The sequence below is a fragment of the Morchella sextelata genome, assembly GCF_020137385.1.
Source record: "Morchella sextelata strain SCLS chromosome Unknown scls_9, whole genome shotgun sequence".
Taxonomy (NCBI): Eukaryota; Fungi; Ascomycota; class Pezizomycetes; order Pezizales; family Morchellaceae; genus Morchella; species Morchella sextelata.
In genome coordinates this window covers 1,255,711-1,272,021 of record NW_025408624.1, presented here as the reverse complement: position 1 = coordinate 1,272,021, position 16,311 = coordinate 1,255,711, and the positions used below count along the sequence as shown (strand labels likewise).

The 16,311-nt window shown below is 44.7% G+C and overlaps 3 protein-coding genes across 3 annotated transcripts; all 3 read right to left on the bottom strand.

The window, feature by feature from the left end:
* Positions 1-667: 667 nt before the first annotated feature.
* H6S33_013010 (uncharacterized protein) lies at positions 668-4,640 on the bottom strand (the record flags this gene model as incomplete). The annotated part of the gene is made up of 8 exons (XM_044844373.1): positions 668-875; positions 948-2,091; positions 2,153-2,314; positions 2,368-2,750; positions 2,810-3,198; positions 3,262-3,869; positions 3,971-4,187; positions 4,455-4,640. The coding sequence occupies 8 exons, from the start codon at positions 4,638-4,640 to the stop codon at positions 668-670; spliced, it is 3,297 nt and encodes a 1,098-aa protein (XP_044694719.1).
* Positions 4,641-6,093: 1,453 nt separating this feature from the next.
* Positions 6,094-8,395, bottom strand: H6S33_013009 (uncharacterized protein; the record flags this gene model as incomplete). Its single annotated transcript, XM_044844372.1, has 4 exons — positions 6,094-6,984; positions 7,044-7,138; positions 7,200-8,076; positions 8,195-8,395. 4 exons carry the CDS (start codon positions 8,393-8,395, stop codon positions 6,094-6,096), a joined length of 2,064 nt encoding a protein of 687 aa, XP_044694718.1.
* Positions 8,396-12,336: 3,941 nt separating this feature from the next.
* On the bottom strand, positions 12,337-13,317 carry H6S33_013008 (uncharacterized protein; the record flags this gene model as incomplete). The annotated part of the gene is made up of 5 exons (XM_044844369.1): positions 12,337-12,414; positions 12,468-12,515; positions 12,596-12,915; positions 13,031-13,103; positions 13,168-13,317. 5 exons carry the CDS (start codon positions 13,315-13,317, stop codon positions 12,337-12,339), a joined length of 669 nt encoding a protein of 222 aa, XP_044694717.1.
* Positions 13,318-16,311: the final 2,994 nt, after the last annotated feature.

Sequence of the window (16,311 nt, the reverse complement as noted above, 5' to 3'; positions counted from 1 at the left end):
AAAGGTTTAGTATTTCCATCCATATTATGACATTTCCATCAATTCATCCAATCAACACCAAGCAAATTTTAAATATTCAAAAACACATCGCCCCAAGCCCATTCTGATTTCATCGTCACAGTCATCGCTGATTAAAATAAAAATAAAAAATTGATACGATTACCCATCCGATGAAATACCACCTTTCCAGTAAACACCAAAAGAAAAGCAAGGAAAGGAAAGATAATATGAATCTTGTATAAAGATACCCCCCATGCCAATCTGAAGATCGACAAATTCTAGAGATAGAATAAAAACTCATATGGGTGTTACCATATCTTCCCTTCCCCTAAACCCACACGCAGACGAAAAATGACAGCCACATAAGAAAACATCCCTCCCACCAAACACGCCCACACAGATAGGTATAAATAATCCTAGACCGCTGTAACTCAACCGCTCCATCCTTTAGACCTGGAGCAAACACCTTTATCTTTCAAGAATTACACAAAAGGAGCCCGCTCTAAACCAGGAAAACTCGTAGAAAAACGGATTCAAGAATCGGGAGAGATGAGGAAGAGTAACTACTATAGGTCAAGAACAGAGAAGGAAAAAGAAAAAAATACATGCTAAACTTTTGACCACGCGTCTCACAGACCCTACAGAAAATCTAGTAATCCACCCAAAGTTATGCGAAATAACGGCGAGCCGTGTTGTGTCGCTCGGCAGGCATTGAGCCCAGAATCTGAGAGATTGAGACCCCTGCAGTGCTGAACAAGTTCTTCGTAACTGCAACGACTCTCTCTGCGGTTTGTCCTTGAATAGTCTCGGCATCCAGCGCCTGAAGAACGGAATCGAAGATCTGTGGGACTTGATTCATCACAGCCGGGTTTTTTCTGTAGCACTTTTAATCAGCATGCCAAACCGAAGAATGGGAGTAGGAAAGCATCGAGATTAGAGAGTCATACTGATCGATCAACTCGGCCAAAAATGTGTACGCAAACGGCGCCGCCTCATCATCATTCACGATTGGTAAGGTTGATACCCAGGCCTGAACTACGGCTTGAACGTCGGCGACCTTGTTGCTATTGAAGTGAAGAATCTTTGCAATTGAAGCGCATGCGTTTTCAGTAGCAAATACATGATCGTCCGACCTAGCTTCTGGGCGCTGGGTAACCTCAAACAGCTTCGGAATAGTAGCAGCCACAAAGTCAGAAAAGAGAGGGCCACCGTTCTTCGCGGCGATACCGACGCCATAGGCTGCTGCCTGCCTGTTTGCAGGGATGTCATCTGACAATCCATCGATTAGAGGCTGGACGAAGTGAGCTTGGTACTTCCACGCCTCCGGTCCACAGAACTCAAGAACATCATCCATCATGCAAAGTGCCCACTGTCTCTGAGTAGGATCGGCATTGGTGATAAAAGCATCATAGTAAGGGAGCAACCGTTCCCACTGGGGTAAGAAAGATACACCCTGGTTCTTAAAGACTGTGTGGAAAGCCTTGTTCATGTCCGAAATAAGAGTCTGATCATCCTCAATAGCATAAAGCATTTCTTCAGTATCTTCCCTCTCCTCTTCCGGTTTGCTTTGTTCTTCCAGTCGTCCAACCACTCGTGCTTGATATTCTATCAAAGCATTTTCTGCGCGCTCGATAAAGGTAGCCATCAACTCCTGGGTTAAGCAACCCTGCCCAACAACTTCGACTGATTCATAGAAGCATTGGTACAGCTCAGCCAATGTCTCAACCGCAGGTTCCGAGTTGAGCACTTCGAGAATCTTATGAACTGCGGGTTGCCAAATTTCTGCCAGTTGCCGGGAAGAAGGCCCATGGGCTTTCTTTATTGAGTTAAGGAGTTGAGGCACACATCTCGCCGAGGCCACACGAACTGCATCGTTGAAGAAGAAACCAAGACCAGGAAGAGCAATGTTTGTCATCACGGTATTGACATAAGGCTCGAATGCAGCCTCCAATTGTTGGGCATAGATAACCAAGAGCTCGATAGCCATATACTTGTCATCCAATGCAGATGTCTTGATACCAATGTATTTACCTCGGACAGGGAGAAGTTCCCAGCCCTCTTCTTGTTCCACCTGTGCAATGTGCTCGTCATCTAAAAAAAAGAATTATAAAACATTAGAGATATAAAGACCAGATCCTGGATAGGTACTGACCGTCAAGCAATTGAACGTTCGCCTTTGCGCTAGCAAGCTCCAGAAGAGGTGGCATAACAGCGGTAAGATATGGCAGGAAATCATTGCCCATAACACGGCACATACGGCCCCAGCAGTGAAGGAGGTAAGACCCTTGTGGGTCATCGGGATCTGTTACGTTTTCTGTGATCAAGTTAGCGTCAAAAAAAAACCTTAAAACCTGATAGTCCACATACGTTGAATACGACCGAGAACCTGAACCAACCGAACCGCATCAATGCCCAATCGTTCCCTCCCAACAGCCAAAGCGATCAAAGTAGCGCACTCCATAGCCTTAGCGTTCAATAGTCGAAGGTCCTTCGATTCAGGATCTTGAGGTCTGTTCAAAACGTTGAAAAGTAGAGGCATTAATGTATCATAATATCTGGAGAACGCAGCTTCTGCTGAGTCTGCAATGGTAGCAATCGTTGACAGTGCCTGCTCTTGGACATAACGTTTCTGATCATTGGTCAACAGGGCCAACAAGCACCGCAAGAGCTCGTCAAGATAGGGCTCCAAGATCTCCTTCTCGGCCTCCTCGCAAAAGTTGACTAAAGCAGCTGCAGCATGAGACTGAACTCTATATTAGGAATGAGATTAGTAATGAAATTGTCCATTTTTTTGGTGTTTTTTTATTACCTTGGCTCAGGAGATTCCAGGACAGGGATAATGTTGCTCAGAACGACCTGGTGATGCTTTTCCTGCATCGGACCAGCAAAATCCGTGCTCATTTGACCCAAGGCGTTGCATCCTGCCCACCTTACGCGAGGATGGGCGTCTCTCAATGCCGGGACAACCAAATCCAAAATTTTGTCTAACTCTTGTTCCATCATGTCCCTACAACCTTCTGAAATGGCAGAGATGGCCATCAAAGCAGCATGGCGATCACGCCACGCAGATGAGGTCATCATCCTAGGTAGCCATTGGAATGTTGGCGCAAGTAGCACGGAGCCCCCAAGTTTGTTTGCTAGGCGATCCATACATTGCTCACCAGCAACGTGGTTAAGGTCACTTTCATCCATATCGAGCTAAAAGAGATTCATAAGTTAGTCAGGTTAATGAAGGTCGGGGAGAGTTAATACGGAACTTACATCATCAGATTCGTTCCATTCACTTGCATCGTCGTCGTCATTACCGATATCGGTCATTAAACTCAAGCACTGTGTCACCATCTCCGAAGTGTAAATAGGATCCTTCTTGCACATTATGGGAGCGTTATCAGCGAATGTAGCCAGCAACTCCAATGCGTTTTGTCGCGCTTGATCTCCTAAATCTTTATCTTGAACCACCGAAATCCCAAACTTGACTACATTATTGAACAGTGGTTTGAACATTAGTGGAGCAAGTTCTGCCAAATCTATAAGCGCCATGAGTGCCCTGGAGAGATTTTCGGTATCCTGGGCGTCTTTAATTGGCGGTAAAACGTTGAGGATATGAGTAAGTAATGGGTAAAACCCCTTTTGTGCAGCCTTCCTGATTGATCGAAAAAATGCAGAGAATGCCTCCATAGCTGCTATCCTCACATTCAAATTATCGTCTTCGAAACCGGCCACAAAAACCCCATTCACGAGTTCTCCATGTTGTTTTTCGATGATACCGGGGGTTGTAGCAAAAATTCTGAAGGCACCCTCTCGATGGCTTGGGTCAGGTAGTTTGCTAGCCTGAAACAACACGTTCAAAAGCTCAGGCCATGCCACATCTGTGCAAATTGGGTTAGTACCAAAAAGTCATAAACTCAGAAAGAAATATAACTATGAAATATGAAAACAAAGAGATAAAATCTAGAATTGGACAACGTACTAGCATCAGTCAACTGCCTAGCCACTTCCGCTACTGCATCACCAATCTTATTCCTTGAGGACTTTTCCGTTTCGTCGGCAAAACATTGTAGCAATAGCTCCCGTATATACACCATCACATTTGGGGGCAATGTCAAGTACATCTCCTGTGGTTGGGACCCTTCTGTCCGAGTCTTGGCCGCTATTCTTCGGAATAGTACTGCGGCAAAAGCTCGAGCCTATCCAAAAATCCATGAGTATATGAATGAACCAAATTCAATTTCCACATTTGGTGACTCGGTAGGGTAATGAGGTGATAGGTGGGGGTGTTGCTCCGATAACGATAAAAAAAAATGAAGTGAAGACCACTTTGGGGATAGTGGAGTAGTGGATGACATGCAACTGTAGTAGTGTGCACGCAGGGATTTGGGGAGAGGGGGGGGGGGGGAGGCCTAGGATACGAGTAGGCAGAAGAAAGGGCGGGGAGGGGGAATGTGGAAACTCACAGCAGGATCATCTGCTACTCTGACTTGCTCAGCAAGCCCAGACAAAAGCATATCCGGACTTTTGGCTATCCATTCTTTGCCCAAACTCTCTTCTGCCTGTGTCCTGGTGGCATTATCGCTAGACGCGAGGCCTTGGAGAAGCTGCTGGAGTGCCAGCATGATTTGTGGGGGCAGCTGTGATGACATTGCTGCAGCTTTATGGGTACGTGGCTGAAGATCAAAACGTTTAAAAGAAAATAAATAAAGAGAAAAGAAAAGAAGGGAACACTGTTTGTTGTTAGGGCTAGAGAGAAGGAAATAACCGGTAGAACTAGTGGAGGACGAATGAGAGAGCTGATCTGAGAGGAAGAGAAGATGGAGGAGACAGTGAAAGATGGGGGAGGGGAAGAGGAATGGAGTGGAAGAGGTGTTGTGTGTTGTAGATGTGTAATTTCTGACGTGCGTATGGAGGTAGTGTAGTAGTGCGGTGAACACAGACAACACGAAAGGAGGGGGATCTGCAGTAGCAGCTGTTGCACAATGAGAGGGCAAGCAGGAATGTTGGACGTTGGACGTTGGACGTTCAACTTTTGATGGTTAAGGAAGAAGGCCTCTTCACAGCTGTCTTTTGTTTTCTTTCCTATTTGTCCTGCTTGAGGGTTTCCACCTTTTTTTTTTTTGCGGATTGGACTGTTGTGTCTTGGCATTGCTTGTGGCAGCAGCCGCACTAACCCCGCCAAAACTACATGGATTGTAACATGCCTTTTTCACACTGCTGAGTAGAAAATTCCCGGATCCCACCCCATAGCAACCAGACTACGACCCACCGAATATCTCAACAACCACAAATTGAATAGACATGAAATTTAAATTATGGCATAAATAGATAGTAAAGAAATGAAATATAAAAACCTACTATTTTGTGTGGCCCCCATTTGCCTCATAACCCTGATTCACCCTTGGCATACTATGAACTCAAGGCGCATTGAAGGTCTCTTGGGGGATATTGTCCCCACTCCTCAATGGCAGCTCTCCATAACTCATCTACACTATGAGGCCTTCTCTACCTCTTGTGCCATCTTTTCCTCAACCTAGATTTAAGCAAACCCCATGGGTTTCGTGGTGGTGTTTGGTCTTGATCTGGTTGCTATGGTGCGGGATCCGGGAATTTTCTAGACACGGGTGTACAACACGTATCCTACATGTTTTTGTAACGCAAATGGAGATGGTATGTAGATCGCATTAGAAAGACATAAAGGAACAAAAGATCAAACCCAAGAAAATCAAATAAACTTGTACGGCCATGCTAAAAAAAAAAAACCTAAAGGAAACGGTCTTAAGACAACGCTAATAGGGTGGAGGCCACATGAAATCAGGAATAAAGTCAATTACAGAAAACGCTCAGCTCATATGAGATACAGCGGAAATTGGATGAGAAGAATGGGGGAAGCTCTTGAAACCCGTCATAATAGCTTAAAATGGGTCTCACGTAATTTCGGTATCCAAAGCAGAAAAAAACATCTACAAGTTGCTATGGGCATACTATCCTAGATAACCCAAAACACCGCTCCAGGGCTGGCGCCCCTGCTCCGGACATAATCTTTCAGCAGTTTTACCAATATGCCCTCCTGTACAAAAATATCCTAGTCACTCAACATTACTATTTTCGTGACATCGCGAAAACGGCAACTATAGCCACAGCGAGGGTGACGATAGCTCCAGGCAAGATCAAATCGTTTGGAACCCCGGGAATAAGTTCTGGCTTTAGTGGCTGCGGAGCTGGCTGATGGGACCTCCTGCTTATTGGGACATTTCCCTCATCATCGGAGTCTTCTTCACTATCATCGTGGCGCCTACGCCCGCCCTTTCTCTTCCTGGGCGGGGTGGCATGCGCCACAGACTCAGGCCTTGGCTCTACTGTTGCCGGGACCGCCGGCTTGTCTGGATCGTGAACATAGAGATCAACCTTGTCCCTCCCTCCCTGTCTTGCCATATCCACCGCATCTACTAGATCCCTGTCGGAGGTGATCGAAACAACATCCCCCTCGCTATCAACGTAACTCATCGCAAAGCCTTGTTCCTCGAGCTTTCCGTCCGGGCCAAAGGTTGGCTCTCCACCGACCTGAATAACCTCATGTCCGAGTTTTTCTACTACAGCTCCTAGAAGTTCTCCAAGACCGCCGCTGGGTGCAACCTGGACACGATGGATACGCCCACTTGGTGCCTTGAACTTAAAGGGGAATGGGGTGTCGAGAGGGTTTGAACCTAAGGGCATCATTTGAGAGCCCCCTGGGGAATCACCACCATGATGGGATGCAGAGTCAGTAGGGAAAAGAACGCTGCTTTCAGCGCGTTCCATAGATAAACCACGCTCCATACTGCTGGCACCATGCCTATGTCCGGTGACGGGTGATGATGGCCCTCCAATATTATTACGGGATGCTGTGTGCCTGGTGCTGTCGGATACGACCGATTCAGAATCGTTATCAAGAGAAAGCCAAAATTTGTTCCAAGCAGGCCCTTCGCTATCGCCGGTACCCATAGAGTTTATCTACGGTATGTCAGCCCCGAATTCTTCAGAGATATTACACATCTTTGCAAATATTTTACCTGCTCTAATGTAGCATATGTCAATTTCAAGACATCGACCATGCCCACGATTTCGCCGCTGTCGTTCATAACCGGAAGGTTCAAGTAATGTCCATCTGACCGTTGCTATCAGTGTTTAATCCCGGCACCCATGCTCTATTGGTTCAGTTCACTCACCATGCATTTTCCTGAGGGCAGCTTGGATACTCATATCCAACGGTGCGAAATCGGGGTGCGGTGTCATAACCCTAACAACACTACAGTTTCCTGGGTCCAACCCTGCAGCGATAACTCTCAAAACCACATCTTTGCTAGTAAAAATACCCGTGATGTTTCCATTATCTTGTACCAAAACCGCAGTTGTATGATGTTCTCTCATTAAAGCAGCAGCTTCTCTGACTGTAGTCCGGACGTTGACAACTGTCGGCGGGTTTCCATCCAATACAGATTCCAAATTTGGGCCGGACATCTTCTGCCTCAAGGCCTCAACATAGTGAATGATTTGCTGGGGTTGAGATGATCCCAACTCGGACTGGACACCTTCGAGAGCATCGTAGAGCTTCCTTGAAGAAGCATAAGCACGTTCGAGTTTTTCCATTGCTTCGTAAAAGCACTTTGTGATATCCAGGATACCGGAGATATCCGCATTTTCATCCATAACTGGCAAATGCCGGAATCCTTTCCTAACCATAAGGTCTAGAGCATCCGTCGCAGATGTATCGGTCCGCGCACAAAGTGGATTCTTGGTCATAATGGAAGCAATAGTAACGTCTCGGGCGTCGATTCCTTGCCCGACAACACGGAATGCAAGATCCTTTGCTGTAAAGATACCGGCAATTCTATCTTCTTCATCGGTGACAAGCACGCAATCTTCACGTTTTGCGGCCATGATCTGAGCAGCCTCTGCTACGGTAGTGTTCGGCTTGATTTGCAGCGCCTGGGAGGGGCGTAGGGCCATGACTGTGCCCGGAGCAATCTTTCGGGTTTGGCGAGACCTGGGAGCGCCAGTGTGTTTCTTTTTGTTGAGGTCATTTTCGATCTTACGGCGTATTGCCTATTCGATCGAGAGATAGAACATGTTAATACTTGGGTGGCCGGATGAGCTAAAGAAATGCCTCTTCTCTCGGCTGCTGGGTGGGAGGATTAAGTAATAAAAGGGCTGAAGAACAAACCTCGTCTCTTTTACTCTGCCTTTTCCTACTATCAGTCATTCCTGAAAGTTCAGATTGGGGAGCAGCGGCGGCAGGACTGGCGGGTGCAGGGGTAGTGGAGGGGTTGGAGGGGAAGCTGGGGGTTCCAGAGCGCCCTTGATTACCAGGCCGTTGGTTGCTTCTAAAGGCACCTCCCCCTCCTCCTCCTCCAATAGTTGACATGATGAATAGCGAGGGTGGGTTAGATAGAACGATCAAAGAAGAAGATCAGGAGATAGAGACAGAGAGCGGGGAAGGATGGGGAAAAGAAGGGAGAGAAGTAAGACGAGCGACAAGAAGAGATGAGTTGGTTGCCGACGGACGAACGAGGGCGTGTGTGGTCTGTTTAGCATACTCGTCGCCGCCCACGGCCAAAGCGCCTCAATAAGGAGAGATCCCTGGTTCTTGGCACGAAAAGCCCCTCTCCAGACGGACTCATCCCCTTTTAAAGATTTCCACAGAGTCGGGTGAATCAGTATTCAGTATGTGCCCTAACCCTAATTTGGGGTATGCAGTGTATCTCTCGATATTTGGGTCAGATACAGACCACATATATGGTGCTTCTAACTACCGAGTTCTAGTACCTGCAGCAGGTGCAGGGGAAACTGCGATGCTGAGTGGGGGTGCAGGAGGGGGTATCATAAGAAATCACTCGGGAGAACCTTTTGCAACTTTTGAGGAATCTCAAGCGTGAGATTCCTAAAACATTGTGTATGTAAATACAGACGAAGGGATCTACATACAAACAGTTCCCTCCTGCCAGATACTGTCCTGTATTATTATTATTATTATAGTGTAGTACGTGTGTGCTGTGGGTTTCGAATCGTGATTGGAAAAACTCATCGATAAACTATGATTTCAATACGCATACGCACATATACGTACACGTAGTTCCTTGAAACCGCCTTAAATCGAACTCATACTCTAGAACCTACATTAGTACATACACACACTTAATGATCGATCTTGATCAAAGTAGTGCAAGCTGGTGATGCCTAGCAGGAAACAGGAAGAGATTAAATATGATTTGATACATATATACATACATATAAGCACCATACTACTCTAAATCTAAACTTATAATCAAACTTAAACCTTAGATCCGAGATGATGAGTTTTATTACGGGCTGGGCTAGTACCAAAGATTAATAAGAGCAAAAGTTTAGTCTATCCTTGCAATGGCCGATAAGGGCTGGTTGTATGTAAAAAAAGCCCTTCGGTTTAATCCAACTTTCGAATTTCAGGTCTGGGGGGAGTTTCACAGAAATTTCCATCAATTCTTCACTCATGACTTAAGGTCGATGTCACATCATCACAGTTTGGAGCCCTGATCCGGCAACCTCTAAATTTTCGATACATGTAAACTTGCAAGTATGTACATGTAGTTATAAGTTTGAGTCGACCTGTATTCCAAATGACATGTGTTAGCATGTATCTAGATCTGGACCCGATACCCGAGTTCGTGAATCTACATGTCTTATCCAATCATACAGTAAGTATAAAGCATGTACAAGTGGACCGCGGCCTTCGGCGGCCGGACTCTATGCGACTACATGTACCTACATGTACTTTCTGCGAGAATAAGTTTCCGCTACCACCTTTGTTTTGCAACCGAATTTTCACGCGGAAACTTGCTCTCACAGCGAGTACATGTATGCTTAAATCAGTTACGTATCACGCCATACACGCCGAAAGGCTGCACGGCCTTCGACCCCTCCTCATGGCAAAGATCTAGACCACTCTCGCATTATATACTAATTCATTCTCTTATACAGCCAGGCAAATCAAAACACAATCTAAGCATCACCAGCGCAGTACCACATACACACAGGGAACTACATGTACCAAGTTGGTCTACATATCCATAATATTTTGTTTATATATTGTTAAGGCTACATAGCTACATAGCTTTTGAACCTCGGAATCAACCACTCAAATCACTAAAAGATCGCATGTAGCACGCGCATATGCATATACATAGCTTATATTTATAATTATACCTACGTATATGGAGCGGTAAATGTGTCAAAAGTAATTTTACCAACGGTAGTAAATTATTTACCACCGGTGGTATAAGCACTGAATTTCAGTCATTGTATCTGCACGCTATCCTACATTAGTACATTTCCACCGGTATAAACACTGAGTTTCGGTCTTTATGCTGCGCTATACTAAATAAGTAAATGTTCAATCATTAATGCCAAAACTTATGAAAATTTCCCACCAGTGGTGAAATACCGCCACCGATGGTGAGATTCCCCATCGGTGGACAATTTTCATATATATTGGCATTATATGGCCCCTTTTGGCCAAAAGGTCTGTGCTTTTATCATAAAAATTAGCATTATAGGGTATAAATACTGGTATTATTTTCACCACCGGTGGTAAAATAATTTACTACCGTTGGTAAAATTACTTTTGACACATTTACCGCCCCATATACGTATACATACAAGTACATACTAGAATTTTTATCACCTAGTAGAGCCAGCCCAGGCTTTGCATATATGTATGTCTTCAGGAGCTGCTTGAGCTGACATATGAGTAAGAATTGTTTGAGACATCTAATTAGTATATAGCTATACCGAGTATGCAATGTGTATATCAAAAGTTTTTGAATGGCTGTGTTTTGGATGTTTTCTTTTTCTCGAGCTATTGATTAGGGTGTCAGCTAAAAAGAAAGGTTATGTTGGAGGTTTTGTTTCACTTGAAAAATGTTATTGTTGGATATGAGTATAGGGTGTTGTGCTGAGCGGTGTTAGGTTATTGATAGGTTCTCTACCAGTTCTGGGAATCGATTAGTAGCTGTTAAAGGGATATCCCTGCAGCTTGAACTGGTGAAATTGTCTGATATATCCACTGATATATGGGGATATCAGCAGATATACAAATAAACTTTACCTACCAGGAGGGGTTGAGGGCCGCGCAGCGGCCTGAGAGCCCTGACTGACAGGCAAATAGAGAACTTAGCTATACGTATATTGGACTGATTTATATACGTGTAGTACCGGCCAAAGGCCAGAAACCACTTGTATGTATGTATATAGGTACATATGTATGGCTTTGATTGCATTGACATACATGTATGTACTATGTACTTTAGTTGATGCAAAAATATCTCGGTCATAAATTATCACTCGGGACTCATAAAAAGTAGTACATAGGCTATAAATCTTCGTGCAAGCTATATCTGTAACCGTACCGAAGTAAAAGCCAACACACCCGCGGCGTTCAATCAATTCGAGACACGTGATAGTGATCTAATTAATCGACTTCTTGATATCTGTAAATTATAAAGTAATTGTAGCTGCCCGCGATACCTTCCATAATTATATATAATTAATCCGACGGGGTTAGACAGCAATATCTCGGGAGGTGTTTGGCCTCAGCCTATTCGGGTTTCCTTAATTAAGAGATCGAGATTCGACCCTAGCTCAGCCGTCATGATCTATAGATCTACCCTGCATGTGTATACATACATGTAGATCTAGAGAGTACATGTAGCCATATACTGGTTACGTATAGTATGTATGACCTTAAGTTTGTAGTACACTTTATACATGTAGTATTTACAGTAAGTACAAGTATCTACCGTAACAAAAAATAGCACCGCTCAGAATGGTTCCATATTTTCAGCTTCTGTTTAGATTTATACTCGCCTAAAGCTGTAATGACGTTGTCAAGAGCTAACCTTGGAAAAAAAAGAGTGGTATTCTGCCGGCATCCTTGTATGTACCCACCGATCAGTGACATTATGGTATCTGCTCCTTTAGATTCGGAGCCTCGTAAAACATAATATTAAACTCCAAGCTACGCTTCATTATAGCGTTCCACGATCAATATATACATTACATAATCCCCATTAAAACATTCTAATCCCAATAACGCTCTAAAGTCCAGTTCTACAGTAACACCCTCTCGCCCACAAGACGTCCGAATCATACCCCGAGAAGCACAGGAATGATGTGTTTCGGCAGGTTGAAGCCAAATAAGCTAACGGCCCATAGGACCACAAATATGAAAATTGGGCCTAACATTATCTCTGTGTGATGGAGAAAGGGAAGTGCTGATGAAGTTAAACCGTTAGCTTATGAAGAAAAAAATTTGTGGTGTGAGAGGTACCATTATAACCCATGAATGTGATAACACAATAGTAGGAGAATGCTATCAGATATAGAGAATTCCCAAGGAATGTTGAAATCCTATATTGTTGGGTTAGTATGGCTTCCCTAGAGATAAGGGCAGTGCATCGTACCAATAGTCTCTTGTCAGTATCGGCATCATCAAGAACTGGATCACATATCTATACCTCAGTCAGCACCTCTATTCCGAAACACAACGACCCTTATACCCTAACGAATCTAAGGCTACTTACAAAAACACCCAGACTGGGAAGAATGCCCTCACGCCGATCTCAAAGCAATACATAAATTCGATTTCACCCTCCCCACCAACAATGCCTCCCCTCCCGAGCCCTCCAGCACCCTGGACCTTCAAAAACCTTCCGGCAAGAAAATATCCCGCTGTCGCAAACAGCAAAGATGTGACAAGAAACTGCATAAAGACCATCGAGAATGATAAACGCAGTATTGACGTAAAAGCCGGTGTATATGCGAGACCCCACGCGAAGGAGGAGAGTGTTAGGAAGAAGGTCAGGAGGACAATGAAAGAAGGATCATCACGCGACCAAGAGTTTTTGGTTTCTATTCATAGTTAGTTTATTGTCTAGGGGCTGTGGGTATAGTTAGGTATACGTTTCTGCACAACGGGGCAATCAGCTTATTTCGTTATATACACCTTGAGAAAAATGAAAGAAACGTACATGGTGATATATAGATTTGAAGACCTTTTTTGGCGCAATTATAAGGTTTGTCATTTCCCATGTGGCCATCTAATACCTTGCAAGTCAGTAAACCTCGGAGTTGTAGCTCAGTCCGTCGTCTGGGAAGCCTAACCTCAAAGTCCATTTGCGGGAACTTGAAGAGCCGCTTGAAGAACGGCGGTAGCCGCAGCGACGACCGAGAGTCTTGACGTCCATGTCTAGGCATACCAATATGAGGAGTGAATGAGCGTGAAGGCGGAGGTGAGGCGCGGAAATGGTTCATGAAGGGTCTGATGATGGCTCGTAGAGGAGATTAGCGATGATCGTATTACAGACGTTGCCGACGCGATAGATGTTGCAATGTGCGATATTTGGGAAGGTGTTTGTAGCACGTGGCTTTAAGCGGGTGGTAACAGAGAAGTTGACGGCTTTTCAAAGATCAGGATTGCTACCTACTTCTTTGTGTGGTGTTGACATCGCCTTGCTACCGGTTGAGGCTAGCGCCGGGGTGTCAAAAGCCTGGCGTTCCGGCTGTCTTCCCGGTGCAACGCCGGATTCCAGAAGCCTTGTCACGGAGTAGTTTGGACACTTCAACTTTGACCACTTATAGCTCATCAACCACCACATATATTTTTAATTTTATTAGATATATCTACTCAGTTTCACCTGCTCTATCATCCTGTCTACTCCGATTTTTAAAATAATTCTTCGTTGTTGAGTTATAAAAATATTTTGGCAGGGATAATGTCGCTTGTATGGTCAAAAAAAGTACTTTTCCCATTCTTGGCACGTAATTTGTATGTGTTAGTAAGCAAAATCAATGTCGTCAAGGTTTCCCCCACCATATAGACCAGCTTGCCCATCAGCGAGCGCGGCCCCCTCAGCGAGCATCCAGCCAAAATTTGGTGAGTAGCAACCGTTGCAGCGGGCAAAATAGCGGGCAACGCTCGGTGATGGGCCGCGCTCGCTGATGGGCAAGCTGGTCTATAAGATACAAGAGTTCCTCTCCACTGTCGTAGCCACACTGCAGCCACACCCACCCGGCGGTGATAAAACTCTCACCGATATCCCCGTACCCGGAATTCAAAATCGATTTTCCCACAATACTGCTCGGATCATCTATACCACGTTCTCGGTGTTGAATATATGGGATGAGTGGCTGAGCCTATTGGTTCTGGCTTTCTTCTAAACCATTGTTTCACAGGTTTGAGGCTGAGTGCTGCAGCCAGTATTGTACTCATTTACATAAACCAATATCTCGTAACTGCGAGGCCGTTCCAATAGGCCATTTTGTCCTTTGTTTCGCCGCCGGTTGTTTCGTCGGGTCGCCACTGAGTTACAGGTAAGACATAGCCGGTTGAGCTGATATCATCGAGTGTTTGTGGGAGATTGTATTGGGAATCAAGCATGATCATAACTACACTACATGTACCAACTAAATTTCAGAGCTGATCAGATGGCCTATCTCAGATTAAGCAAAAAATATAAGCTTAAAAATCCCTGCGAAGCATTTATTGTTGCCACCAGCTAGCAGTGGTTTGATTCATTCGCTCCCCACAGTTCGAATTGCTAATGAAGTAGGCATCTTAGGCAGATGTCTCTGAACAGATAGATGTCTCTGAATAGATAGATGTAGGTGCATACATAGGTGGAGGCAGAGCTGGAGCCAGGTTTAGGACTCACATGTAGTGGCGATATTACCATTAGAGCTGCGCAATCGAGCCATACGAAACGGATTTGGTTTCGCTGAAAATGCATACATACATGTACGTACAGCCACTCAGCAAAAGTGTTCGTGATTTAGTTTTAATGTCAGTGCGCAGTGTGACGCACCCGTATTCTTGATGCTATTAATGTTGAGATTCAAAATAAGGAAAAATATATAATATGGTTGGTGACTATATAAAAGAAGATAGGTCATTGATCTTATTCTTCATTGATTCCGGGCGCCGTTGATCACTGGGAAAGTCTTTTCTTGGAGTTTTTTTGATGCTCCGCTACGGTTACCTATGGAGAAATGTCTCACTTCGAAATCGGAATCACGAACACTTTTGCAGAGTGGCTGTACCTACATACAGCGATAGGAATGATCTATGAAAAAAAACAGTTATATGGTGCACAGATATTTCGCCATACAATTTCACCCCCCCCGTTTTTCCATAGATCATTCCGGTCGCTGTACATATGTACATACCTGTACCTGGCAAGGTAGTACAAGGCGCTGTGAATGATAGAAGAGGAGTTATCCAGGGTTAGGTTTGCCAAGGTGCCAGACTGTCGAGTGATACCTCATGCCACGGCCCCTAGTCTCAAATATATGCCGCATCTGATTTTACCCCTGACTACAAGCAGCCAGATCCCCTCACCCTCCTTCTTTCTCCAAGCACGGTGCATGAAACCCCTAAACAAGTTTCCTGCCGCGATCTCTCCCTTGCATGAGGTTTAATAATATGGGGGAACATATTCTTCGCGTCCTGCGGGGCCAATCGACGTGATGGTTAGGAACGTTGGAGTATTAGAGGAATAGCTGGAAATGGTTAAAGCGATAGCTTTAGCACGTGGGTTTACACACGACATATCTACAGGCGGGTTTGATCTAGGCAATATTGAGATGTGTACCACAGAAAGGTTTAGTCCTTTTGGAATTGGTTGGGTAACTCATGACGAGTCGGGAGTTGTATCGATATAATATCAATAGCTCTTGATATATTGAGGAGATTAAAACGGCAACTGCAGTAAAGCTCATTGTGTCATTGTCAACAGTGTCAGAACAGTAGTGGCACTTGGTTAGATCTAGAGTACCCAGTAACCAGGGTTTTTTTGCGCCCACTCGGTTAAGAAGGATAGACAGAGCATGCAATATGATGTGATTAATTGGTTTTGAGTAGGTGCATATATACATATGAATGTGTCGATTGTATCGTGAAGATTTTTGGGGGTTACTCTGAAGCAGCTAGTAAACGATAGTCCCACTGGGAAAACCTCCGTGAGACCGTAACAAGGGATCAGAGAGCCCCTCCCTAAAACATCAGATTACACCCCCTCAATTTCATTGAATAGAAGAAGAGGTCGGTTCACAGACTTGTCTGATATTCTTCTGCCTCTTCATTCTACTAATCCTCTCTTACACCCTCTGTCAGTCAATTTGTCTTTGCCTACCTCTGTTTCTCTTTCTCTAGCTACCCCTCTTGCCATACCTACATATCTCTCCGCTCACACCACTATCAAGACACCATAATCAATCTCATTTTGGTCTCCTCCGTTAACGGTTCGTGGG